Source organism: Eupeodes corollae, chromosome 1, assembly GCF_945859685.1.
Source record: "Eupeodes corollae chromosome 1, idEupCoro1.1, whole genome shotgun sequence".
Taxonomy (NCBI): domain Eukaryota; kingdom Metazoa; phylum Arthropoda; class Insecta; order Diptera; family Syrphidae; genus Eupeodes; species Eupeodes corollae.
The window spans coordinates 151,146,636-151,172,871 of record NC_079147.1 but is presented as its reverse complement, the minus strand read 5'-3'; the positions used below and the strand labels follow the sequence as shown (position 1 = coordinate 151,172,871).

The 26,236-nt window shown below is 33.5% G+C and overlaps 2 protein-coding genes and 1 long non-coding RNA gene across 3 annotated transcripts in view; 2 read left to right on the top strand and 1 right to left on the bottom strand.

The window, feature by feature from the left end:
* Nucleotides 1-447: 447 nt before the first annotated feature.
* Nucleotides 448-14,047, bottom strand: LOC129940072 (BOS complex subunit ncln). Its single transcript, XM_056048304.1, has 7 exons — nt 13,728-14,047; nt 13,423-13,501; nt 13,249-13,357; nt 4,145-4,516; nt 3,870-4,049; nt 1,063-1,482; nt 448-995 (listed from the first exon to the last, which is right to left on the bottom strand). The coding sequence occupies exons 1-7, from the start codon at nt 13,894-13,896 to the stop codon at nt 654-656; spliced, it is 1,671 nt and encodes a 556-aa protein (XP_055904279.1). The 5' UTR covers nt 13,897-14,047; the 3' UTR covers nt 448-653.
* A 466-nt stretch (nt 14,048-14,513) lies between these two features.
* Nucleotides 14,514-15,404, top strand: LOC129941725 (uncharacterized). Its single transcript, XR_008780923.1, has 2 exons — nt 14,514-14,956; nt 15,196-15,404. It is a non-coding gene; the product is annotated as an uncharacterized LOC129941725 (long non-coding RNA).
* Nucleotides 15,405-17,541: 2,137 nt separating this feature from the next.
* The window catches only part of LOC129938651 (ubiquitin carboxyl-terminal hydrolase 8), a 37,591-nt gene continuing 28,896 nt past the window's right edge, over nt 17,542-26,236 (top strand). Inside the window, exons 1-2 of the mRNA XM_056046323.1 lie at nt 17,542-17,812; nt 17,880-18,413. Of these exons, the coding sequence (XP_055902298.1) occupies nt 17,715-17,812; nt 17,880-18,413 (632 nt within the window). The 5' untranslated portion in view covers nt 17,542-17,714. The remainder of the gene's footprint in view (nt 17,813-17,879; nt 18,414-26,236) is intronic.

The following is a 26,236-nucleotide window of genomic DNA, read 5'->3' as shown; positions in this document are numbered from 1 at the left end:
AAGCATTTTAAATCTACTACACCCTTTTAACCAAGCTACCCTAACCAATTAAAATAAAAATACATTTATTCTTGTTTAACAACTTTATTTTACTGAAAATCATTTTGTATTTGCTTGTTCTCGGAAAGGAAACACACAATTATTATGTTTGCGTTGTATTCTAAATCTCTGAATAAGAACACCAATTTCTTTTCTTTTAATTAAAACTACTTCAATTTAAATGCATAGTTGAACAAAATAATATTGCAAGTATTATTTTTAAACATTAAGCGAAAAAAAAAAACAACATACTAAGGTAGATCGGAAAAGGAAATCAATGGCCATAGTTAGGTACCAGCACCATCTTCAATTAAATTAATAAAGTATTTTAAAGATACAACAAAATATAGGACTAATTTGGCGCCGAGTAATCGGCGCCGTCGCCGTTGCTTCACCAATTCTCATTTGTTTATTTTTTGTTTTGTTTTTTTTTTTTTTGTTGACAACATTACTTCGAAAAATACAATTTATCTAGAGTCTTACAAAGATCCTAGAGGTAAAATACACTATCCTACACTTTTTATGATATCGGATTCTTTGTTTGAATTTTGTTTGTTTGTTGTTCTATAACTTATTTAGAAAAATTGCTTTAGCACGTAAGATAAGTACGTAAATTAATTTAACTTAACTTTGGATGTCGATGGTGCGATGTTTTTCGTCATTTTACAGACGAGTGTATAGAGTGCTGGGAAATTCTGAATGAAAAAGTATACAGAAGTCAAGTACGCAGCAATGAGGATAGTCAGAAAGAGGTCAAATACGGCTGGTTTCACACGGTAAACATATAGATTTGCCTCTTGTCCCTCATAGAGCATAAAGTCTGGCTCTCTTACATCTGGTTTGTCGTAAACAATTTTAACGTTTTTCAAATATTTTTCAAAGGCATTTTTTAGGTCGTTATTATGTTGCAATGATTTTATATTGATCCACGAATTAATGAGGTTCTTGTTGATATCCTACAAAAAACGAAACAAAAAAAAAATATTAAAAACTATTTGAAAAAATATTCAAAACATTTCTTACTATGGCACCGGAGAATATTTCACCCTCTTCTACATTGTAGATATAACGTGCAAGAGTTTCAGCAATTACTTTGGTATTTCCTTGAATACTTGAAAGGATTTTGTCTTGATCGTCTTTGAATGTGGTCGTTCGGACGGGTTCTTTTGGTGATTTTAGACTAGATAGAGTGAAAGCTGGTAGTCTTTTCATACTGAAACGCTCATGTTCCCATGCCAATTGCACATCAGCTAAATTGATTTTCTTATGTACACCATCAATTGTTATATTATTGTACTGTTGTCCAACAGATTTAAGAAGTTTGTAGAAGTTGTTCATGGCGGTTCCTTCTTTTGGTGGTTTCGAAACATGCATGTACATTGATCCACTTTCTGTATTTAAGGCTTGGGTAATTGTGTCCAAACAAAGAACAAAGTCAACATTCTAAAATAATGAAAGTTAAAATTAATTTTATTTTAAAAGTATAACTTAAGTATTAGATTATATTTATTATACTTTTTTATTTTAATGTTTCGTTAAAACAAAATTCAATAATGGGAATGGTGTGAATGCCATTTTCTAAGTGTAGTTGACTGACTAGCGATATTTTCAGTCCAAGCAATCAATCATAAATTCCACCAAATGCTTCTTTAACAAAGCTTTGATAGAATGTAATATTTGTAAGCCATTTACTAGACAATCTAACGCCAAGAATATAAAAAATTAAGACAATCCTAAAAATAATGTCTGTTCTGTTAAGCTTCCAGTTTATGAGTTACGTAGTCTCTCGGTATGATATTGACGTGTAGGCTCTAGCGGAGTTTTGGATAAGGGGCTTAAAAAAACATTTGCTTATAAAGGGTGATTTTTTTTAGGTTAGGATTTTCATGCATTAGTATTTGACAGATCACGCGGGATTTCAGACATGGTGTCAAAGAGAAAGATGCTCAGTATGCTTTGACATTTCATCATGAATAGACTTACTAACGAGCAACGGTTGCAAATCATTGAATTTTATTACCAAAATCAGTGTTCGGTTCGAAATGTGTTTCGCGCTTTACGTCCGATTTATGGTCTACATAATCGACCAAGTGAGCAAACAATTAATGCGATTGTGACCAAGTTTCGCACTCAGTTTACTTTATTGGACATTAAACCAATCACACGAATGCGTACAGTGCGTACAGAAGAGAATATTGCGTCTGTTTCTGAGAGTGTTGCTGAAGACCGTGAAATGTCGATTCGTCGCCGTTCGCAGCAATTGGGTTTGTGTTATTCGACCACATGGAAGATTTTACGCAAAGATCTTGGTGTAAAACCGTATAAAATACAGCTCGTGCAAGAACTGAAGCCGAACGATCTGCCACAACGTCGAATTTTCAGTGAATGGGCCCTAGAAAAGTTGGCAGAAAATCCGCTTTTTTATCGACAAATTTTGTTCAGCGATGAGGCTCATTTCTGGTTGAATGGCTACGTAAATAAGCAAAATTGCCGCATTTGGAGTGAAGAACAACCAGAAGCCGTTCAAGAACTGCCCATGCATCCCGAAAAATGCACTGTTTGGTGTGGTTTGTACGCTGGTGGAATTTTTGGACCGTATTTTTTCAAAGATGCTGTTGGACGCAACGTTACGGTGAATGGCGATCGCTATCGTTCAATGCTAACAAACTTTTTGTTGCCAAAAATGGAAGAACTGAACTTGGTTGACATGTGGTTTTAACAAGATGGCGCTACATGCCACACAGCTCGCGATTCTATGGCCATTTTGAGGGAAAACTTCGGAGAACAATTCATCTCAAGGAATGGACCGGTAAGTTTGCCACCAAGATCATGCGATTTGACGCCTTTAGACTATTTTTTGTGGGGCTACGTCAAGTCTAAAGTCTACACAAATAAGCCAGCAACTATTCCAGCTTTGGGATAGTTTCTTCAGCTCAAAAAAATAAACACCACGTAACAGTTAATGGACATCGGTCACAGAGGTTTTTTGGTCAATTGCATGTTTTCGAAATAATAGACATTATATATCATCACTTTAGACCAAATACATTATAATCAAGAAAAGTTAATTTAAAGGAGAAACTTGATATAAAAGTACTGAGTGATAGCTTTAAAATTATCGGTCTTAGGCTAACTAAAAAGTCAATTTTTTTGGTGGCTTACGAGTTATTCGATTCACATATACGATAGGATCCACAAGGCACACTGGGGGTGTAAAAGTTGATTAAATGTTATAATGATAAATTTTGTCTGATTATTAGGCACCTAGAGATGATGGTCTAAGTTACATAATGTATGCAGGCGAATAAGCCAACATGCGTAGATGTAGGAAGCCGTTTAGTCTGGTCGATTTAATTCAGTATAATTAATATTCCGGTACCATGTTTCATGTTTTCGAAACATACCAAAATAACTAGGTTTTAAATAACAAAAAAGTTATAAGATCCTTATTGGAAACTAACACTTATTTACAGTTCTAGCAATTCTACATTTTAATTTAAATCTTTAATAATACCACCTTCACTGAAATTGTACTCATTCTTCGTGCTGCAATTAAATATCCGGTTATGGACACTAGATCTTCCTAAGTATTGCATTAATATAATTTTTAAATTTGTTTTTAAAAATATGCGAGCATTATGCAAGTTTGTATAATTACGACGGGCCTTAAGGTTGTTGTTATTTAATTTATATCGAAATTCTTTCTATCTATCGAATTTATAGTTAAATGAACTATAAATTGATGCTAAAAATAAAGTAACTACTTTTATAAGGACCGCCCTAATTGATGTGTACAAATTTTTGTAAAGAAATTTATAATTTAAAATTACCTGTAATTGAACATTTTCATCAAGCCATTTTTTGACACCTTGAAAATTCAATAATGCTCCCGATTCCGAGAGTAAGAACATTAAACGAAATTTGGGAGCCGTATTAATGGTGTTGTGGAGCTTACTAAACAAATCAGCAAGAGTAAGTAACACTGCAGTGTCAGCATTAAGAGGGTAGTCCTGCAAAAAAAAACACAACAGTATAAATGATAAAAACTTAAAACTCAGTTGATGTTGATGGCTTTGAAATCTTAATCTTTTGAGTATTTACTTACATTATAAAGTCCAAATGTGTTGAGGTGCGATGTTACAATAATTAATGGCAATTTAGTATTGACTTCAATTTCAGCCGATTTAATATTCTTTGTTGGTGCAAGTTCTCCTTGAATTATTGGAATTTTACTTTGCTTATTTGCTGCATGACTAGCACCAGACACTACAATTTGATAGCCATTGGCTGATATCATATTGAGAAGTTCTGAAAGTGCTGATGATCGCTCCACTTTGCCACTTGAAGCTGCTTTCGATGCATCACTGGCTATTGTAATATCCGATATAACCTGGTCTAGATCTTCGTTGTAGGTTGAGAAATAAACAGGAATTGACGAAACTTGAGCCAACATTGCTTGTTCAAGTAGAATTAAATGCTGAAAAGAAATGTTTTGTTTATGAACGTTTAAGTCTATTTTTAAACATCAAAGTTTAACTCAGTTCAATACGCGCTTTGAAAATGTTTAATAATATTTTTTTTAAATAAATACTACAGTGTATAATATTGCTCATATTCAAATTTTACAGAGGAATTCAAAACATTGAAACATGAGGCCATAACCCAATAAATCGTCTTGTCTGCAGCTGATTCCCAAGCCCAACTTATTGAGGATGAAATCTCTATGGTAGAACTGGAAACGTGTCTTCATAAACTAAAAGGTAAAACTTCAAGCAGGGACAGAATATCGTACCCTATGATTACAAACCTCCCAGCTGAGACAAAGCAAAGCCAATACGATTCTTAAATTACCCAAAACTGGAAAACTGCGGCAATTCTTCCGATTTCTAAACCTAACAAACATAAACTAACTTCAGATAGCTTCCAACCCATCTCTCTCCTCTCTTGTACCACTAAAATCCTCGAAAAAATTGTCGCAAAACGAATTATGTGGTATGCAGAATCTAAACTAATTTTAAGCTTAAATCAAGTAGTATTTAAAACTAATCGTGGATGTACAGACGCCCTGCTTTTTATGGATGACTATGTCTCTCACCCTAGACTTTGAAAAAGCATTCGACAGAATAGAAATACATGTAGTGTTAAAAAAAAACTCGAAGATTAAGGCTTTGGCCCTAATATTTACAATTATGTTATAGCTTTTCTTACTAATAGAAAATTTTGTATAAAAACTAATAACTCCTATTCTGCTACATACAAACTACAGAACGGAATACCTCATGGATCACATTATCTGTTGTTCTGTTCTCTATTGCATTTCAATATACACTGCCAATCACTAGGATGAGGCCACATATTTTTCAACCGATTTTCGTTCTTTATACCTGCTGGAAATTTCGTACCAATAAAAATTTACTACATTTGAGTAGGTAGATATTTTCTTTAAAAAAAGTAATAAAATTAAGGGGTTAAATAGAAAAAACAGTTGGAATTTTCCTACATTAATTAAAGAGCTACTTAATAACAGTATGAAAAAGTGCGTCACTTGGATGAGGCCACATGAAAAATCTTATAAAATATCAAAAAAATGAAAGAAATGTTTACAGTTTTTGGTTTTCAAACATTTATTTTTTAAGTTTTTCTCAATTAATAATGAGTATGCCCCCCATTTTTCGATATGATCTCTATTAGACGGTTTGGAATGGAATCATAAAGTTTTTTTAAATAGTCAAGTGAAATCTGGTCCCAGGCGTCACGGATAGCTTCAATTAAGGAGTCCTTGTCTTTAAATTGTCTACCGCCTTCATAAACTTTTCGAGATAGCCATGCCCATACGTTTTCGATTATGTTCAAGTCCGGTGAATAGGGTGGCCATGGCAAAAGCTCTACGTTTTCTGATAAAATCCAGCTTTTGACAACCTTGGAAGTGTGGATGGGGGCAGAGGTCCAAAAATATTTTTCATCTTTGGAAATGAGCGTTCCAACAAGTATTTGTAGCTGTTTCCGTTCATTGTTAGTGAAAGAAACTACAATTCGATTTTGCCATAGTAGGTGGTAGCTCCCCACACCATAACACCGGATGTACGGCTGTGATGTATTCCCAAAATTAGTTCCTCTTTTCTTAAATCATGGAAATAAAAGTTGTAACCATCGGGGCCGTCAAAGCTAAACTTTTTTTCATCCGAAAAGACGACGCGTTTCCATTGACTGCTCCAAGAGACATGTTCTGTTGCAAAGTTCATTCGCAGCTCCTTGTGTACTTGCTTTAGAACAGGTTTCTTTTTGAATTTTCTTCTCTGGATAGTACCATCTTTTCTTATTATCCTTCGGACTGTCGAAATACTGGCTGATACTCCGCTTTTGGACCTTATTTTAGTAGCTGATTGATTAGAATTTGAAGCAATACGTACAATTAACCGCTTTTCTCGGGATGTTGTTGCTTGGGCTGTGCGTCCTTTTTGGTTTTTTCCATAGTTTTGATGATCAGCAAGATAGTTGTTTACAACTGTCTTACTTCTGTTCAGCTTCCTTGCTATTTCTCGGCTTGAGAGTCCCATTTCCTTGAAAGCATCGATTTGTCCTCTTTCTGCTACTGTCAACGTCTTTCCGGAACCCATTTGTAGTTGAAATTTAATAAAAATAGTTATTTGTAAAACGTTCTTAAATATTGTAACCCAAATTTTGAAAAAAAAATTGCTGATCTGAACTTCTACAACGAAATATTCGCAATGGCCTCATCCTAGTGACTCACTTTTTTATATCCTTTTTAGGTAGCTCATTCATTAATGTAGGGAAATTCCAACGGTCTTTTCTAATTAACCCTATAATTGTATCACTTGTTTTAAGAAAATATGTACCTACTCTCATGTAGTAAAATTTTCCGGGTTAAACAAATTCCAACAGGTATCGGACCGAAAATCGGTTGAAAAATATGTGGCCAAATCCTAGTGATTGGCAGTGTATATGTGACATTTTTACCAAGCACAAGTCGATGCTGATGATGTATATATCCCCTCTAAAAACCTAAATGTTATGGAAATTAAAAATTAACTCACAAATGCACTCTTTGTGATATAACCAAGCAACTTATATTAGGTAAAATAGATTATTGTATTTTTATGTATGGCAACGCTCCGAAATAGCCAGTTGCATTCCTCCCCTCAAACAATTCAACCGAAATACCCGTTTCTCTAGGAATGCTCATCAGTTTACCCTTGAGCCCAATTTCGGACGTACTATAAAGTACAGAGATTCTTTCTTCAGTCGCACCACACGAATGTGGAATGCCCGGTCTAGCTCAAAACTACCATGGTTTAATAAAAGGCTTACAAACCTTAAAAACAGAAAAAATAAAGCGTATAAATTGCATAAGCTTGATAAAAATAATGTTATCCTCCGCCAAAACTATTTAGAATGCCATAGAGATTTTAACAGTCTAAATGAATTTCTTTATAACAATTATATTTTATCAGTGGAATCTAAAATAAAATCAGATAGTAAACAATTTTGGAAATTTATAAACACTAAAAGAAAAACCACTGGTCTTCCAAACTGTATGGAATATTCTGGAAGCATTTCCAGTGACTTGAATGTTATATGTAATTTTTTTGCTGATTATTTCAAATCTGTCTACTCAATTCCAAATTCATGTGAACTTCCTCCCTTTTCACCGGTTGATGTGGTTGATATAGGACACATGATTTTTTAATGACTGGAACTTTTTTGAATAATTGGAAGATATCATATATATCTCCCATACACAAATCTGGGCCCAAACAGAATGTAATGAACTATAGACCAATATGTAAACTTTCAGTGATTCCAAAATTGTTTGAAAAGTTAGTCCCCAAAAAATTGAGTTATACTATTAAAAACATAATCTCTGATTCTCAACATGGTTTTATTGCCGGTAGGTCTACAACAACAAATCTTGCAGTTTTATGTGACTCGGTAGTTAATGGATTTGAAAACAGCTTGCAAACAGACATTATATTCACAGATTTTGCTAAAGCATTTGATAGGGTAAACCATGAGATCCTGATTTTTAAGCTATCGAAACTTGGCTTTCATTCTTGCTTCATCAAATGGATTTCTTCTTATTTGAAAAATCGTGTTCAGTATGTTAAAATTGGAACACATTTATCCAAACAAATTTCTGTTACTTCAGGTGTTCCTCAAGGAAGCCATATTGGACCATTGATTTTCATCCTTTTCATTAATGACATTCCCTCCAATTTTAAATTTTCACAAAATCTGATGTATGCTGATGACGTCAAAGTATACCGGTCTATTAAATCTTCAAATGACTGCCTTCTTCTTCAGGAAGATCTTCACAAGCTGGCAAAATTGTGTGATGATAATAAATTGTTTCTGAATGTTGGAAAATGTCAAAGTTTCACTTGTCATCGGAAAATGTCGCCCATCATTTTCAATTACACCATTAACAATATAGTCCTTGAAAGAGTATTTGTTAAGAAAGATCTTGGAGTTATTTTGGATGAACGTTTTTCTTTTTCGAGTCACATTGATTATGTTGTTAATAAGGCAAACAAAATGGTTGGATTCATACGAAGAAACTCAAAGGATTTTTCTGATCCTTTCACATTGAAAATATTATACGTTTCGCTAGTTAGGCCAGTTCTTGATTATTGCTGCATTATTTGGAACCCTTATTATGAAATCCACTCTTTAAGACTGGAAGGTGTTCAAAGAAGATTTACTAGATTTTTATTTATCAAATTGAACTGGTCTATTGAAGTTCCCTCTTATGCTACTAGATGTCTGCTTTTTAATATTCAAACACTTGATCTTAGAAGAAAGTACTTTTGTATAATGCTTATCAAAGACTTAATTAATAATCGTACTAATTGTCCTCAATTATTGGAGCGCATAAATTTCTTTTTTCCTTGCCGGATTATACGTGTAAATTTTCATTTACGGGAGAACTTCTTTAGGAGAAATTATAGTATGAACGAACCATTTGCACGTTGTAAAAGAGAAACAAATTCTGTGATAGGCCTTATAGATATTTTTGCAAATTGTTCAAGAGATGTATTTATGAAAGACCTGAAAATGACTTTATTATTTAATCGTTAAAAATGTTTCTCGTTTTCGCATTGTATTATCTAAAAGGAATTGTTATTTATTTATTTATTTTTTAATTATTATTTATATTTTATTTATATTATTCTACTATTAACATATTACATATAAGTATACATATTAGTCTGTAAGAGTTGTACTCTGCTTGATGAAATAAATAAATACAAATACAAATCTCCTTTCTAATCCTATCCTCCCTTCTTAATTGCTCGCACTGTGATTAATCATGATAAGGGTATTCATATTCCCTTGAATGCGCGTATAATATAAAAAAAACTCGGGATCATAAAACCAATCTACCACTAAGCAGCAAGATGTAGTGTTGGCGCCTTCCGTGCTACTCCCATCTAAAACATCCTGGCAGAGGCTGGGCTCCCTAATTTTGAAGAACGAAGTGAAAAAATTAAATATATGCTAAACTGATATTTTCGTCGAACTCGATAATCGACAAAGAAGTCAACTTAACACTGAACGGGAAAAGAAATTACAAGACACTATCAGCCATATTCACATCCTATAATCTGTTAACTCTAAAATTTCAAAACAAGAGTTGTTAAAAACAAAAAATTCTGCTCTACTGTAACCTTCTTGGCTCATCGACTCCAATTTCTTTATAATGCAAATCGCATCTCAAAGGAAAACACATACAAACGTTGAGATATATCGCAAGATTTTTCGAAGTATTTCATCTGAGCTCAAGTCTAAAAACTGGAAATTTACGGATGGATCCAAAACACCAACCTTTGCAATCACTGAAGACGATACTTTTTGGATTGCTTCCACAAACCGAATCCATTTTAACTGCTGAAGCTTTTGTCATTTTTACAGCCTTTCAAGAGACAGACAGTCTCTCTTCTATCAAAGCTCAATCTCAATAACAACATCCTCTCTTTATTGATAAATTCAAACCAGCACATAAAACTTATGTGGACCACTGTACACGGTGGCATCTGTGGCAATGAGCTCTCGGATTAAGCCGCCAGTCTCGCAAGCAAGTCACCAACCTACCTCTACAATATTTACACCAAGAATGACCTAGTGAAGAACGTCACAAGAAAACTGACCAGCACCCAAGAAAACGAATGGAGAAGATACAATCACCACTATGTAGGTGTGAATCCAACTAAATCAAAACCTATATACCCTACAAACAGCGAAAAATCAAACAAAAAAAACTTTATCCGACTCCGACTTGGCCATACCGCTGCCACCCACCTCTACCTCAAAAAAGAACGTTCTTCTATTTATCCTACCTGAAATACAACATCTGACCTCCAACACCTGCTCCAAAACTGTGTTGGAGGTCAGAATGTTTGATTGCATTTAAACAGGTGATTGTGGTGGGGTATCAATCACTTTTGGGCACTTATACAGCAAACAGGAACGCCCTCTGTAAGCTTTGTGTTCGGAATCGTTGTCTTGGTGATATTTAAATATATCTTTTATCCCAAGTCTATCGGCACTAGCATGTACATTATTTTTCAGGATGTCCAACTAAATATGCTGATAAATCATTCCTTCAATAAAATGTAGGCTTCCAAATCCCGATGCAGTCAAACATCTCCAAACCGTGACCGAGCCATTGCCATGCTTTGCTGTTGCTCTCAATTTTTTTCTTAGAGCTCTGCATTTGGTTTACGCCAAGCATTAACCTTACTACCGGAGCCAAAAATATTATATTTGCTTTCGTTGGTTAAAAAGGTTTTTTATTAGCAACTCATTCACGGTATGGTTTCCCAACATTATCCGCATTGGTTCGGAATACGTTTTTTTGCCAATATATTATTATTTTTTATTATTATAATTTATTAACATAAAATTAAAAATTTACTGACTAATGGAAAATGAGCGGTAGCTGAGTGAGGCTTCTGACCCTTAATCAAAAAAAGGGACAACGTTAATATGACCTGTATAAATTAATAGTAGTTTTTAAAATTAAGTTTTGCCTCTGCAGTGAAAGTGAAAGCAATATTATCAAGTATTGCTAAAAGAACTGTTTTCAAGACTTGAGTCAAAGGAGGTGCTTTCCTGAAACCGTCTCGGTAAATACTATATTCCAGAATTTTGACTTAGTTCAGCTGTTATATCATAAAATACAGTTTTGTACATTCTGTTAGATGTATTGCTTTTATTGTATTTCATCATCTTCAAAATAAAAGACAAATTTTAGCCTGTTGAGCAAGCTTGAATGATGTGTGGAATCTCAGCATAGTTTAGCCGATAAATAAAAAAGGAGACCCTCTAAATTGCGCCAACTACAGAGGCATCAGTCTCCTTAACATTGCATATAAGATCCTATCTGCCGTATTATTTGAACGTCTGAAACCGTTCGTCAACAACCTGATAGGTCCTTATCAGTGTGGTTTAAGACCAGGAAAGTCCACATCCGATCAAATACTTACATTACGGCAGATCATGGAAAAACCCAAGAACACCAAATCGACACCCACCAACTTTACATCGATGTCCAGGCCGCATATGACAGCATCTACAGGGACGAGCTGTATAGAGACATGTCTAGTTTTGGCAACCCTGTCAAACTTATCCGTTTGTGCAGAATGACGATGGAGAATGCACGCTGCTCTATCAAGGTCGGAAAAGATCTCACAAATGTCAAAAAAGGTTTTAGACAAGGCGATGCACTGTCATGCGACATCTTTAATATCGTTCTTGAAAGAATTGTGCAAAACTCGACTGTCAACATTGAACAACGACGTCTTGGAAAAAACGTCACCATGGGCAGCTATAACTTCGAGGTAGTTAACTACTTTGTCTACCTAGGCACCGCTATAAACACAGACAACGACACCAGCGCTGAAATCAAACGAAGAATAACTCTTGCAAATCGCTGCTTCTTTAGACTTAGAAGGCAATTGAGAAGTAAAGTCCTCCCTCGAGCATCTAAAATCACCATCTATTAGACACTCATCATCCCGGTTCTCATTTATGGCGCTGAGGCCTGGACCCTGTCAAAGAAAGATGAGAACGTCTTAGGATGCTTCGAGAGAAAAATTCTTCGGGTAATTTTTGGTCCCGTACGCATAGATGGAGAATGGAGGAGAAGATATAACGACGAACTGTACTGGCTGTACAGCGACACTGACCTAGTTAGCAGAATTAAAGTCCAACGGCTTAGATGGCTGGGTCATGTAGAGCGAATGGTAATAAACACTCCACCCGGAAAATGTTGGTTGAGGCCTAGGTCTGTAGGACTGTAGCGCCACCTTATTTTTTGGTTATCCTTGAGCTGTCGAATAATCCACCTCTCATCTGCATCATTCACACATTTTTAACTGCTCTTTCTTCCTTGTAACGTTTTTTGACCTCTCTAGGAAATGTTTGTCTATCTCACTGTTGGTATATATCATTCTTGGTTCTATATATTTATTTGAGTAAAAAAAGCGAGTCTTTTTTTCGTCCGCTTGTAAAGTATTTCATATGAAAAGAAGAATATTTTTTTTGAGTCAATTGAATAGGTACATCGACAATTAAATTGTTGTCTATGAGCGTTTTCAAGTACTAGATAGTTTAAATCAAAAATTTAAGTCTTTTAACTGAAATTAAATTTCTGATCTAAAATTTTAAGACCATAGGGTAGAACAACATGCCTTAGAAGTGTTTCAGAAGCTAGAATCGACTTGATTGGATACTAAGACCTAGCCGGACGTGCAGCAGCGGACAAAATTGTCTGAAGTCATAGTGTCTTTTAATTTTACTTAAAGATTTGTACAAAAGGATGTAGGATAAATACCGAAATTAATTTAAGAATATGACTTAAAAACAAGTTCTATTTTCCGAGTAGAAAGCTTTGCAAGTGGGCAAATGAAAGACTGGTAGTTAATTTTGGATAATTCTTTTCAAATTCTATTTTTAACATCTTAACGGAGTAGTTAGATGTCACAATACCCATCAATCAATCAATGGAAACAATGTTAAAATATTGTTAATAATTTTTTTTTAAGTTTTTAACTGCCCAAACGCAAAAAGAATTTAGCGGGAAAGAAAATGTTTTCTAATAATAATAACTTTAGAATTAAGGTTTTCTGAATTATTACAGAGTCTAAATGATTATAATGAACCTGCAACTATTATTAACAATTTGCTTACCTCTTTATCCTCATTTGATAGCGATGCAATATTATTTGGCAATAAGATAACCAATCCGCCCGCTTTCTGGCGAATCTCTCTAAATTGATCTATTGTCATATCTTGGAACCTATTTAATATTAATTAATTGCATATAAATTATTAATAGAACGTGTTTTTATAAACTTAACATACTTTGTCACTACGCAGTGCCTTGACGTTCCCCATGAATATAAGGACTTCGCTTCCAGTGTCAATGCAGATGCTCGGCAACCTATAATCAAAAGCAAGAAAGTTAAATAAGTATTTCAAATATTACACATGGTTTTTATCTTTAAATGCATATCTCAACAGAAATAACTTAACCTAAATAATGTACATTATTGTAATTCAATAAAATTAAGTGATGAACTTTCACTAATTTTTGAGTCAGCAGATGACTTCTAGAATTTTTTTATTTTTTCTTTAATTTAATTAAACAATACGAGAAAATAATTTACCATAGGGGACACCATTGACGTCGAATTGGGACATCCGTTGGACGGTGAATTCACTGGATGCCAAGACTGGATTCGAGGAACAAATTATCAAAATTGGTAGAGTAATGAGAAGATAATAGGGAAGGCCACCACGAAATATGTCCGCAAAATTATCAGCTTCTTCGAACATCTTTGAATTGAGGTAGTTGTTTGGAAGAGTCTTTATTTCAGAAATTTGTTCAAACTTAATTCGAGAAAAGGAAATTATAAATTTTTGTGGGAATTTTACGGCACCAGGAATACGAAAAAATTTTATGGCCGAAAATTTGACATTTTCAACTGACGTTGAATTTGACATTTACGGATGACGTGAACTTAACGAATAAGTATTTAACGAAATTAAAAACCTCGATACAAATACACCCTGTTTATTGACATTAGTCCTATTTCAGAGGATGAAACTTATTTTTAAGCAAACGAAGTGGATTGCTTAAGAACGAACTCTGATGGTTCCAATTAAATTTTTGGAACTTTATGGCAAAATGCATTTATTCGAAGCTGGTCATACACGACAGAGCCAAAGATAGGTTTGGCAAGTAAGAAATAAACGAGCCCGACCCAACTTTAATAGACTCAACTTAATGTCTAGCAGTACTTAGTAATATCAAGTTTCTTGGTTTTTCGGAAAGGCCAAAATTAGTTTTTTTAAATAAAAAAAAAACATTTTTTTCACTTCAAGAAAATTTTATTTTCTTAGATAAATGAATGAATGTTTATTTCTTTGTTAAGGGTAATGTGTGTAGTAGTAGTAGTAGTCTTTATTGAGATTTTTTTTTAACACAAATTACATTCTTAATTTTTAGGAGGTACACATCCATAAATATACATATATGTTTTTTTTTTTTTAATTAATTTGCCGACTTAGAATTGGTCTGGCTATACTTATTATATATTTAATATTAACTAATTTTTAATGCGATTCACAGTTTAAAGACAACAGTCTGATATATTTTTAAGATTATTAATACGTCCACTCAAAAAGACGATACTTAGATGCATAAGAAAGATAACTTAACCTAAAAGAATGCTTAACCTAAGAGAATAATAAAAAAAGATAAAAGAAGAAGAAATGATAATGATTTCACAATATGTTTGTTTCTATCTCCTTACATAAGATGAAGCTAGTTTCAAATGGAGTAGCATATAGTTTTTATTATTAAATTTGTATCCATGACGTTTTTCCTTTTCAAGTAGGTATCTCAGTTTGGTTGTTTTCATTAGTATGTAGAGTTTTAAATGTATCACATAGTTTTATATATCTAAGATATCTTTACTTAAATCTAAAATTTATCAATAAATAATATATTTTAATTCACAGCACAGTTACTAATATTATAGGAACTTAAGTTAGTCCAATTGTAATTGGATGAGTTCAGTCTAGACGTTGCAATTATTTGTATTATCTATTTTATTTTTCTATTTGATTCAGAGCTGTTGAGCAACTTAGCCTCTGTAGGTGCCTGGGACCCGATTTTTGTAAAATGGTGAAGTCAAAAGATTATCATCCTCGATTTCCAAAACAGCGTTGGACCCTTCATTGAGGATACTAATTGGAGATATATAATATCTATCATTTAGAGACCAGTTGATGTTGTTAATAAAAATGTTTTGAAGAAGAAAGTTATCATGATATTGTAATGCTGAGATTCTTTTTTTTGAAAGTCCGGTTAGATAGTAAAGCAGGGGAGAGATCTTTGAGTCATTATAGACTGTCTTATTATTATGCCATTTGCCGCCTGGTCTGCGGTGCTTATTTATACACTTTCGAATGATATAACGTTCGAATCTCTGTAGCTCAAGTACCACTTTGGGTGTAATTTGGAACCATATAGGGAACCCATAAGATATTAAAGGGCGTATTAATGTCTTATACATTAAAAGTTTGGTTTTTGGTTCAACGTTAGTAGAATTGAGTAACAATTTTAACTTAGCAGCTGCAGCTTTGCTGTTGTTTAGAGCTTTTCTCGCGTGTGGATTCATTTTCAATCTTTCGTGAAGATTGACGCCCAAGTACTTAATCGATTTTTTTAAAGGAATCGATTTTCCATCTATGGATAGTTTGAGATATCGGCTTTCACGAACAGCAAGGTGGTGGCCTTTACCAGCCGCGTTGCGAAAGCAGATAAGCTCACATTTATCAATGTGTGTAGGATATTTGAACTTGACATATAAATTTCTAGTTAGACCCTTTCAGTTATGTGAAAATGCTTATTAGGTTTAGTTTATTTAGCCAATTATATTCAACTCCTCTTACTCCATACACATGTTAGTTTTTTAATAGTTCCTGTTTACCGTCCCGAAATATAACTTTAGGTCAAGGAAAACAGCTGCTATTTTATTTTCTCATGTATTTTTTGTTTCTAGTCCTCTATCATAAAGTTTAGAGTAGATTCACATGAATTTTTTTGCCTGAACCAAGATTGCTCTTCCATTAGTATGTTATTTTCATCAAAGTACATATGTCTCTAGTTGCACTACTTTTTCTAATATTTCTTCAAGCTGTGGTAACATACGTATTAATTGATCTAAAATTTGCACATTTGTTTGAATTTTCTATTTTCGGAACAGGAACTATAACCAAGGTTTTCCAATTTGATAAGACTCAATTTGACAACGAATAGTTAATTACATGTACATAAAAGTGCAGAACCGATGTAAACAAAACTATCTTTTAACATTTTCTTGCTCAAAAAATTGAAATAACTTTTATCTCGCGACATATCTATTATTTTTAAAAATTCTTCAATAGAATCCAATGTTTTAAACTTAAAATTATTTTAATACATTTGCATGTAGCACATTTGCGGTTGTATTTCCTCGATAATTTCTGTTTTTGAATTACATCTTAAGTCTTGAATCTATTGTGGATCATTGGTATATACCTTATGTTTGAATTCACCTCAAAGAAAAAGGTCTGAGTTGTTCTAACTATAAACATCTGAGTTACTTTTCAGTTAAATCCCCCCCTTAACAAATTGTGCGTTTAATGTCCTTCTTTTTCATATTTGTAAGTTATTCCAATTTCCCAGCATTGTAAAGGTTTTGACGAATTAGAGTCACAAAAACTGCAACATATTTTTAATGGAGTTTTTGCTTGTCAATTATCAGATGATGACAACTTCAGAAGTGAAAGTTACATAGAAAGTGGTCTATTTAAAATGAAACCTCGAATTGACAATGGTCGCATTCACAAAGCTAGTGATAACGTAGTCAAAACTCAACTAGCTTTGTGAATGCAAAATTGCACTACAAAGCTAGTTAATCTGGAACTGTCATATTAATGACAAATACAAATATATAAATTAGGAAACATTTGTGTTCTCAGAACTTAATTTTTTTTTTTAATTCAATAAAACAAATAGAAGATATAATATAATTGATTTATATTTGTATTTAAATACCAAAAGATTCATTTCAGCAGCTGATTGTGAAACGTCAAAACCAGTGTGCACTAACTTTATAGGTAGCCAACATTTTTACACTACGTCGGAAGGGAAATTTCAACTTATTTTGTAGTTAGATTTAGCCAATCAGTATCCCTTGACTACGCACCAATGACTTGAACTTTACTCAAAATAGGCAAATTTTTTCAGAAAATGTTTTATTAAGTTAAACATTTACTCTGGCGATTTTAAGCTGCCATCATATCAGTTTAAATTGACAGCAACTTAAATTTGTTGAAACTTATCTAACAACTGTCAAAGTCAATAAAGATTTCTCAAATTCGTTAAAATAAACACGCCGATTGAAAAACGTCAGTGTATTCTAATGGCTGCCGGTGGTTCATGATTCAACTTTTGTAAATCAAAAATCTGTCGGTGGTCGGTGTTTTTCTGTTTCTTAGTTCTTTTCTTATCGATTCCAAAATATTTCAACTAAAAACTAACAAATAGAATGTTTTCTAAACATTAATATTAATTTTCTAATCTCAATGAAAGGAGCATAAAAATGAATCAACATACTAAAGAACTCTACATGGGCAAAAGCCTTCGTGATTTGGAAAAACATCACAATCTTCCCGATTATAGAGGAAGGAAAATCACCATGTATGCACAATAATTGTTTTAATTTCTTAATTAAATTTATTTATGTTAATTCTAAATTTTATATTAGGCTTGTTTCGAGCGCTCGTAAACTTCTGGAAGACGCTGAGCGTTGCCAACTAGATGGGGACGAGGAGCAAAGTTACATACAATACATGAAATTTTTTAATCTGCTTGATTGTATTAGCAAAATGCCAGACTATAGACAACACAAGAAGCTAGTGAAACAGAATCTTGGAAGCAATGAAGATGTGATTAGATTAATGAACAAGCTATCGAAATTAACTAAATCACTTCAGAACAGATATAAGGGCTTGTCTGAAAACAGGAATACCATGGAGATGCCCGAGTTGTATGATAACGAGAACGCGAGCAATAATAGTTTGATGCCACACACCTTTGACCTATCCAGCAATAATGCATCGAATGGTTGCACAGCAGATATGAATACTTTTGGTGTCATATCTTGTGAAGAGCTTCATCGTTTAATACGTAATTCGGGTAGTCTTTTGATTATGGATTGTAGGTCGAAGGCGGACTTTCAGGACTCACATTTGAGTTTTCAGTGGTGTGTCAATGTTCCAGAAGAATATATTCAAGCAGGGTGAGTTTTTTGGATATTTTTAACTTCCAATAGGAAGTTATTGTAATGGGTCCGATTTGTCAAATTGAAAATTTTGACATTTCTTGGCGTTTCAAGGTGCCTAGAGTCGAAATAAAAGATTTTTAGAAAGATGTCTGTGCGTGCGTGCGCGTGTACGGACGTTCGTACGTCGGTAAGTTCGCGACTTTTTTTTCGTCCTCCATAGCTCAAGAACCAGAAGAGATATCAACTTCAAACAAATTTTGTTATACAGATAATAAGGCAGAAAGATGCAGAAAGGGCTCTCAAAAAATTGCGTGGGTGGTTTTTTTTACCATAGCAGTTTAAAAAAAAGGGGAACATTTTGATTTTGGTTAATTCTAAATATCTTACGAACCAAAAACGCTAGAGACTTGAATTAAATTTTATATAATATATTCTAACGTGATACCAAACAGGTATATTTTTTCAAAAAAAATCAATATAACACTTTTTTTATAAATCAATAAAACTGAAAAAAAAAATTTGTCACCTCCAAAATTTTAGGACTGAAATATGATTTCATCTCTAAAACATTTTGGTCCAACGAAGAATAATGTTTTTGACATCTGATAAGATTTTGAGAAAAATCGAATTGACAGTCTTTTTTATAAAAATCTAAAAAAAAACATTACTCAAAGTTCGTTAAAATTGAATATCGATTCAAATATCATTTCAAAAACTTGAAATTTATCCTTCAAGCTTATTTTATCTTATAAGAAATATTGTTTTCAACATTTTGAAAAATGTTGAGAAAAATCGAATTGACAGTTTTTTTTACAAAAAATAAAAAACCTAAAAATGTATAAAAGATGGTAAAAATTGATTTTCGACTCAAATATCTCTTCAAAAATTTGAAATATTGGCTTCAAACTAATTTTATCTTATAAGAAATATTGTTTTCAACATTTGGTAAAATTTTTAAAAAATTCGAATTGACAGTTTTTTTTACAAAAAAATAAAACTCTAAAAAAAAAACAATACTAAAACTTAGTAAAAATTTACTTTCGGCTCAAATAGCTTTTCAAAAATTAAAAATATTGGCCTTAAACTTATTTTATTTCACAGAAAATATTGTTTTCAATATTCAGTAATTTGTATATAAAAATCCAACAGCCGGTTTTTCATAAAAAAATAAAATTTACAAAAAATAGTACCAAATTTGGTAAAAATTGATACGAGTATATATAGACAAACTTTTAAGCCAGACAAATCGACAGACGGGATGGGAAGTTATCAGTGTGGGTCGCATCCCAGCCTCTTTTTAATATTTCATTTTAAGCAAATTGTATGAGAGCTGACAGAATTAAGTAAATCTTTGGCCACGAGAAAAACAACACAAGTGAACTTATGTCAAAATCAAGTTGACTACAATATCGGGTGCGAAACATTCTATCCTACCTCCCACATTTCGTATTTTTGTCTTGTATGGTTTCTTTATTACAATGAATTAAAGTTTCAACTAATTTTGAACAATAGGATTGAAGTCGAGGTTTCTGGGGTGATACAGAAAACTTCCTATTGGTGTCTTTATGAAAATTTGTATAGCTATTTGTATAACCATAAAAACTCTACATTCAATTGTTTTAAAATAATTTGAATTTCCGGGAACTTAGTGAAACATGAAATTCGAATTTAGACCAACAAAATTATTTGATTTACCCATGACCAAGAACCAAGTTTTGTTGACCAGTGAACAATTAAAATTGAAGCTTTCCTTTTTCAAACTCTACACCGTTAAAGGCGATCTTACCAAATTTGTATATATGTACATATACATATTACCAAACGGTCAAATTTGCTCTAAGCTTTCTGATAACAGCAAAACTACATATTTATATATTTAAGCTTCATTCGAATATTTGTTCCAAAAACCAAATCTATAAAGTATTTTACAAAAATTGAGGAAGTGTTAATATTTCTAATTCTAGGTAGAAATGGCAGTCACAAACAGCCCTTGTGACTGATATTAAGGTGGCTAAAGCCATTTTGCCGCGTTTAGAAATTAATTCAAGGGTGGTATAGCGTTAGGCGGTAGTTGATCATCAAAATAAATGCTTTTGCTCCACTCAAGGTGATTATCAAATTGACTTTCACTTTTTTGCTATGGCTTATGGATGACAGCGATTTAGTTTTCGATTTTATACATTTTGTTTATTTTTTTTTTGAGATGAATAACCTTTTGTTCCATAGAGGTTTGTTACCTACAAGCTCATTTTCAAAATAACCGAAACCGTGTATCCCTAAAGTATGCAACAAAAAGAAGGCAACACTTAATAGCTGGTAGCAATCGTTGCAGATACGGAGGCGGTAAAGTGGAAATGTTGGTTAGGAAGCTTAGGTTGAGTAGATTTTCTAAGAAGCAACATTTCCACTTTACAAAAAGAGACCAATCCGCGCTGATTCAGAAGCGTGAGATAAAAACTGGGATTCGTGTGTTGGTGAAGTGGAGAACCATCAACGGGATAGGAGCTTTTCTCTATTATATGAAAACGGGTAGTCCGCAGGTTGGCTAGGAAGCCTAGACCTTTTTCAATTTTAAAAGCCGAAGAGAAACATCAGAAACATAAAGAGCAGTCTTATATGACAAAAAATAAAGTTGTTACCAATATTAGTGTCATATTCTAATTATTTTAACTAATAAACGTTAAAGTTTTTTTTACGTGAATTTGGTTTCTTTATTTAAAAAAAAAATTACTTTGGTGTGCAAGAAATTGAAAAGGAATTAATTATCCACCCATCAAGCTCCCGAAAGGTATCCTGAAGGATAAAACACCTATAAATGTTCAATGACAAAAAAATCAACAGGATTGCGTGGCCAGATTCAAACTCAGCATTCAGCACACCCAAGCTATAGAAGCCCGGTAGCCTAGAGTGTCTAGGCGCCGACACAAAACCCCACCGTTAAACTTAACGCTGTTCGAAGCCGATGAATATAATACATATAGTGTTTTTTTAAAGTTAAATTTTTTTTGTTTTAAAATTAAAAAAATTTTCTTAACGAGTATATTAAATTTGTGGTAAAAACATCAATAATCAATTACGAAAATATTTTGATTTGATACGTTCCGCGAAACGTAATATAAAATTAGTTTACATAGTTTGTTTGAAGTTAGTTAAAGTGAATAATATTTATACGTACATATATGCACCTTAATTACCATTCGTCGACCCAGCCTTCCAGCAGCAGTGGCCACTACAGCAGAAGAACGGGGTAAGTCGTTTATGTTTCTTTTTTTTACATATATACGAATTAAAATAAAAAAAAAAGGAAGATATACGTTCGTATATATATAACTTCAAACAAAGGGAGGGTTCCGCATAAAGGGGAGTTGAAATAAAGTTTGAAAGAACAAGAAGTAAAAGAGATCTTGAAGATCCAATTTTTGATAATAAAATCGAAGACGATTCTTATCGAATCAATGATAGATTTTGGTTGATTGGCGTATGATTGCCACTTTATTTTGTTATGTAAAATTAAATACAAGATTAAAAGTAATAAATTAATTTTGGTGTTAAATAAAAATTTAAATTTTCCTACGTGCATATAAATATATATATACAGTTTATAAATTAAACCATTTTAAAATTTAAATATCTAAATAAAATAATTTGTATTTAAAAAGGAAAGCTATGGAATTTTTATGAAGCCTAAAATCATGAAGATGATGGCCTAAGTTTTGGTTCTAAAGGGATGAGGGAGTAAGGGGAAAATGGGGAAGAAGTGATAAGGAAAAGAAGCCGAGGAATGGGGTTGTTCTTAGCGAGGAAGACAACCAGGTAGGGAGGGTTATGATAAATTTCTCGCGCATCACTACCACCGGGATGCTAGACTGGCATTATTTTTGTGATGAGTCCTGGGTCGAAGAACCTTCGAAACCGCTGAGCTAAGGGTTCAATTAAGCCAGTCACGACCCCAAACAGGCAAAGCGGCTCGTTACAAATGGCGCCCGCAACGTGGAGCCCTCTATCTGAATTCTGAAGATAGAGTGGCTAAAGAGTTATTTTGAGCCAATTCATTTAGTTTTTTTTCATTATTTTAAAATAATTTATTAACATTCTTTAATTTTTTTTTTTCTCATTTAAATTCGAATTTGATTATGTTGATTTTGTGAGTCCCGGTTACTGGATATAAGGTATTTGGTTCCGCGTTGCCATAAGTGAGACATAATCAAAATTTTCTTTTTATTAAAAAGTGATGTGAATCAAGTGTTTAAGTCTTTGAGTATTCTTGATAAGGAACTCAAATAGCAAGACAAGTGGCACACACTTTAAACAAATCTTAATGCTCGGAAGAGACCCGTCTATGGAAAGGCGTATTCGGAGGTCCTTCCAGCAGTCATTTATTTTCGGAGAGTTTCAGAGTCCTTCAAGGATGAAGTTAGTGATTCGTCATTGGAGTTCTGAAACTCAAAGATTACATTTTTTTTCTCAAGTCCTTTTTTTGAACAATAGTTAAAGTAGTTTATTTTAATTTTGTTTTATTATCTGGCTCGCAGAACACGGCTTCTTTTCCATTTTTATCATTTCTTTTCCTATAATTTCTCTTATCAGATTCTCATCCCTTTATTTTTTTTATGAAGATACATTTTGAAAATAAACACAATATTAAATAATAATCAATCATTTTGAAGATTTTAAATTTTCTTAATATAATAACATAATACATTTTTTTTATATATTTTGAAAACATTTTTGAATTATTTTTCTTTAAAATATTATATTTGATGGTAAGTTCGAACAAGAATTTCAGGTTTGGAGCTGGATGTTTATGTTGAATTTGGTCACGTATCCTTATGAAATTTTCCTTATCGTCTCAAAAACTTATAGTTAATTTTCAATTTGATTTTTTTTTGTTGAGATATCATTTTTAAAATTTAGTTTAATATTAAACATCCTGTTAGAAAAAGGGTTGATTTTGTGAAATATAATCGAATATAAATATAAACAATATTGAATTACAATTACTTTGAATTGAATTACAGATTACGTACATTTTTTTTATCTTTGAAAATAATTTTGAAATTTGAACTTTTTTTGGTACTCAAGTTTTTAAATTATATTTTTTTTCAGTTTAATACTTTTACTATTAGGTACATTTTTTTATTTACATTTTTGAGCACACAAAGCAAATTGCATTTTCTTTGGTTTAGACTTTCAAATAGACAGTTTTTATTTTTTTTTTGAATTTTCCTAGTTCAACCTGCATTAGGACCATTATAGAGTTCGAGTGTCCTGTTCTGGTGAGGGTTTTCGAATTGATTAATTCATTGATCTTGATTTTTTTTTTCTCGGATTCAAAGAGTCAGTAGCGGAAGTTTTTTTTTCGTAGTGAAGGGGTATACTCGGTAGATTCTGGTTGAGGTATGAGCAAACAGAGAAGAAAGTCTTTCCAAGAGAAACTTCAAGAAGTCAGTTTGTATACCGAAGCTAAATTTGAGGAGTTCCATCAAAGATTTAGAAATACGATCGATCGTTTTGATCTTAATAATACGTTTAGTTTTTCTGAAGATATTAACTCAATTGTTTCTGATTTAACATCTACCATGAACAGTGAAAACGAAAATGTTGAAGGTGAAGCTCCTGAAAGCGGTGGCACTAACCATAATGCAATTAGAGTAGATGAAACAAATGAATTGTTGGATCGCATAGAGTCATCGATAACTGGTAATCAGGTTAGGCTCATGCAGACGTTAAATGTTTTTATGAATAACGTCATAGCAAAGTTGGAGTCGATTGGTATCAATCAACAAGAAAAAAATAATTCAAGGAATATTAATCCGTTTTCGATAAACGCTGATAGAGGGCCGGAAGTTCTTACCTCGGAGCCAAGGCAATCAATTGCAGCATCGTCTTCGCTTAGCACGCCAGATAGATGTAGGCTTGATCGGTGGAATATCAACTATGATGGGTCTGAAAATGTTTCCGAATTTTTGTTCAAAGTCAAACGTATGCAAAAATCCTCTGGTTATACAGATGAACAGATGATGGCAAATTTTCAAATTTTGCTCTCATCCGGAAGTAGGCCAAACAAATGGTTTTGGGCATATCTTAAAAGAAACCCCAATGCAAAATTTAGTGACGTCAAAACGGCAATGAACAAGGAGTTCGGTAGACTCGAAAGTGATGTCGAAATATATATGCGTTTGCTTACACGAAGGCAAGGTCCTAAGGAGTCATTCGATGATTTTTACCATGCTGTAGCGGGTCTTAACGACCGATTAATGGAACCGTTTGACGAAAAGAAGATGATAAACGTTATTCGAAACAACACTAAGGATAAACTCGGTGAAATCTTGTTGGCTGCGAATGTAAAGAGCCTTGAAGAGCTCAGAAATAAAGCGCGAGAGGCTGAGCGATTTTTAGCTAAAAGATCCTTAGTACCAAAAGTAGTACATGAAATTACTATTGCGGAAAACCAAGAAGTTGAACCTTTCGAGGCTGAGGAAGTTGCAGCTTTTTCAGGTGCTCGAAAAGCAACTTCAACGGCAAACTATGTTTGCTGGAATTGTGACCAGAAAGGCCATGCGTATCATTTCTGTCCATCAAGAACCAGAAATTTGTTTTGCTTTTTTTGTGGAGCAAAAGATGTGAGTACTGTGGAATGCGGTAAACACTCGGGAAACCTGTACGGGAACGAGAGGAGGAGTGGGGATCTTCGTTCCACCAGGAATGCTCCGAACCACTCCCAACAATAAAATCATTTCCATCCAACAACAATTTAAGTAAAGCTCCTGATAAAGACGTTCCAATCAAGATCTTGGAACGAAGTCACGTCGAAGATTCTGAAGTTGCATCCTATCCCATTAAAGCGTTTAATCTTCAAACATTACATGATCGCAAGATGAATTATGCCAAAGTTCGTGCTCGAATTTTTGGGCATGGCTATAATGTATCAAGCTTTCATATTCAAAAGTGTCGTCGAAGGTTTCGACAACGAAAAAAATTTCGTAAGCAAATTGTCGAAACTATAATTTCATCTAATTCAGATGGTCGGATGTATGCCGACGTAAAGCTTTACGATGAATCTATCTTCGGGTTGTTAGATAGCGGAGCTTCAATCTCCGTTATTGGAAAAGATGGTTGGGCATTAGTAAAGAAAATTGGTTCAAAAGTAACTCCATATAAAAACGAAGTGCGGACTGCGGATGGGAAATCGCATGATATCGTGGGATATTGCGAAGTTCCAACAACGTACAACGGAGTTACCAAACCAATTACTTATTATCTAATCCCCAACCTCACTCAAAAGCTTTACCTTGGGATGAACTTTTGGCGAAATTTTCATTTAATGCCTGAAATCAGTGAAATTGAAGGAAATATTGACAATGGTGACGAGGAGGTAAATTTTAAAGATGACGCCCAACTGATAGATCTTCTTCCAGAACAAAAACTTCAGTTAGATAAAGTGAAAAACCTGTTTCCCAACTTTATGGTGTTAGGCTTAGGGAAAACGAGTCTAGGATGTCATACAATCGATACGGGTAACGCTGTACCAATTAAATCTCGACATTACCCACTGTCTCCAATTCGTCAAGAAGAGGCGTACAAGGAATTGGACCGCATGTTAGAGCTTGGAGTTATTGAAGTCAGTAATTCGCCATGGAGCTGTCCGGTCGTTTTGGTGCGAAAGCCTGGTAAAGTTCGGTTATGTCTCGACTTTCGAAAAGTTAACGCAGTCACGGTAAAGGATGCGTATCCGTTGCCTCACGTTGAAGGCTTATTGAGTCGCATAAGAGACACTCACTTTATCACGGGGATCGACTTAAAGGACGCGTACTGGCAAATACCCCTTGAAGAGAAGT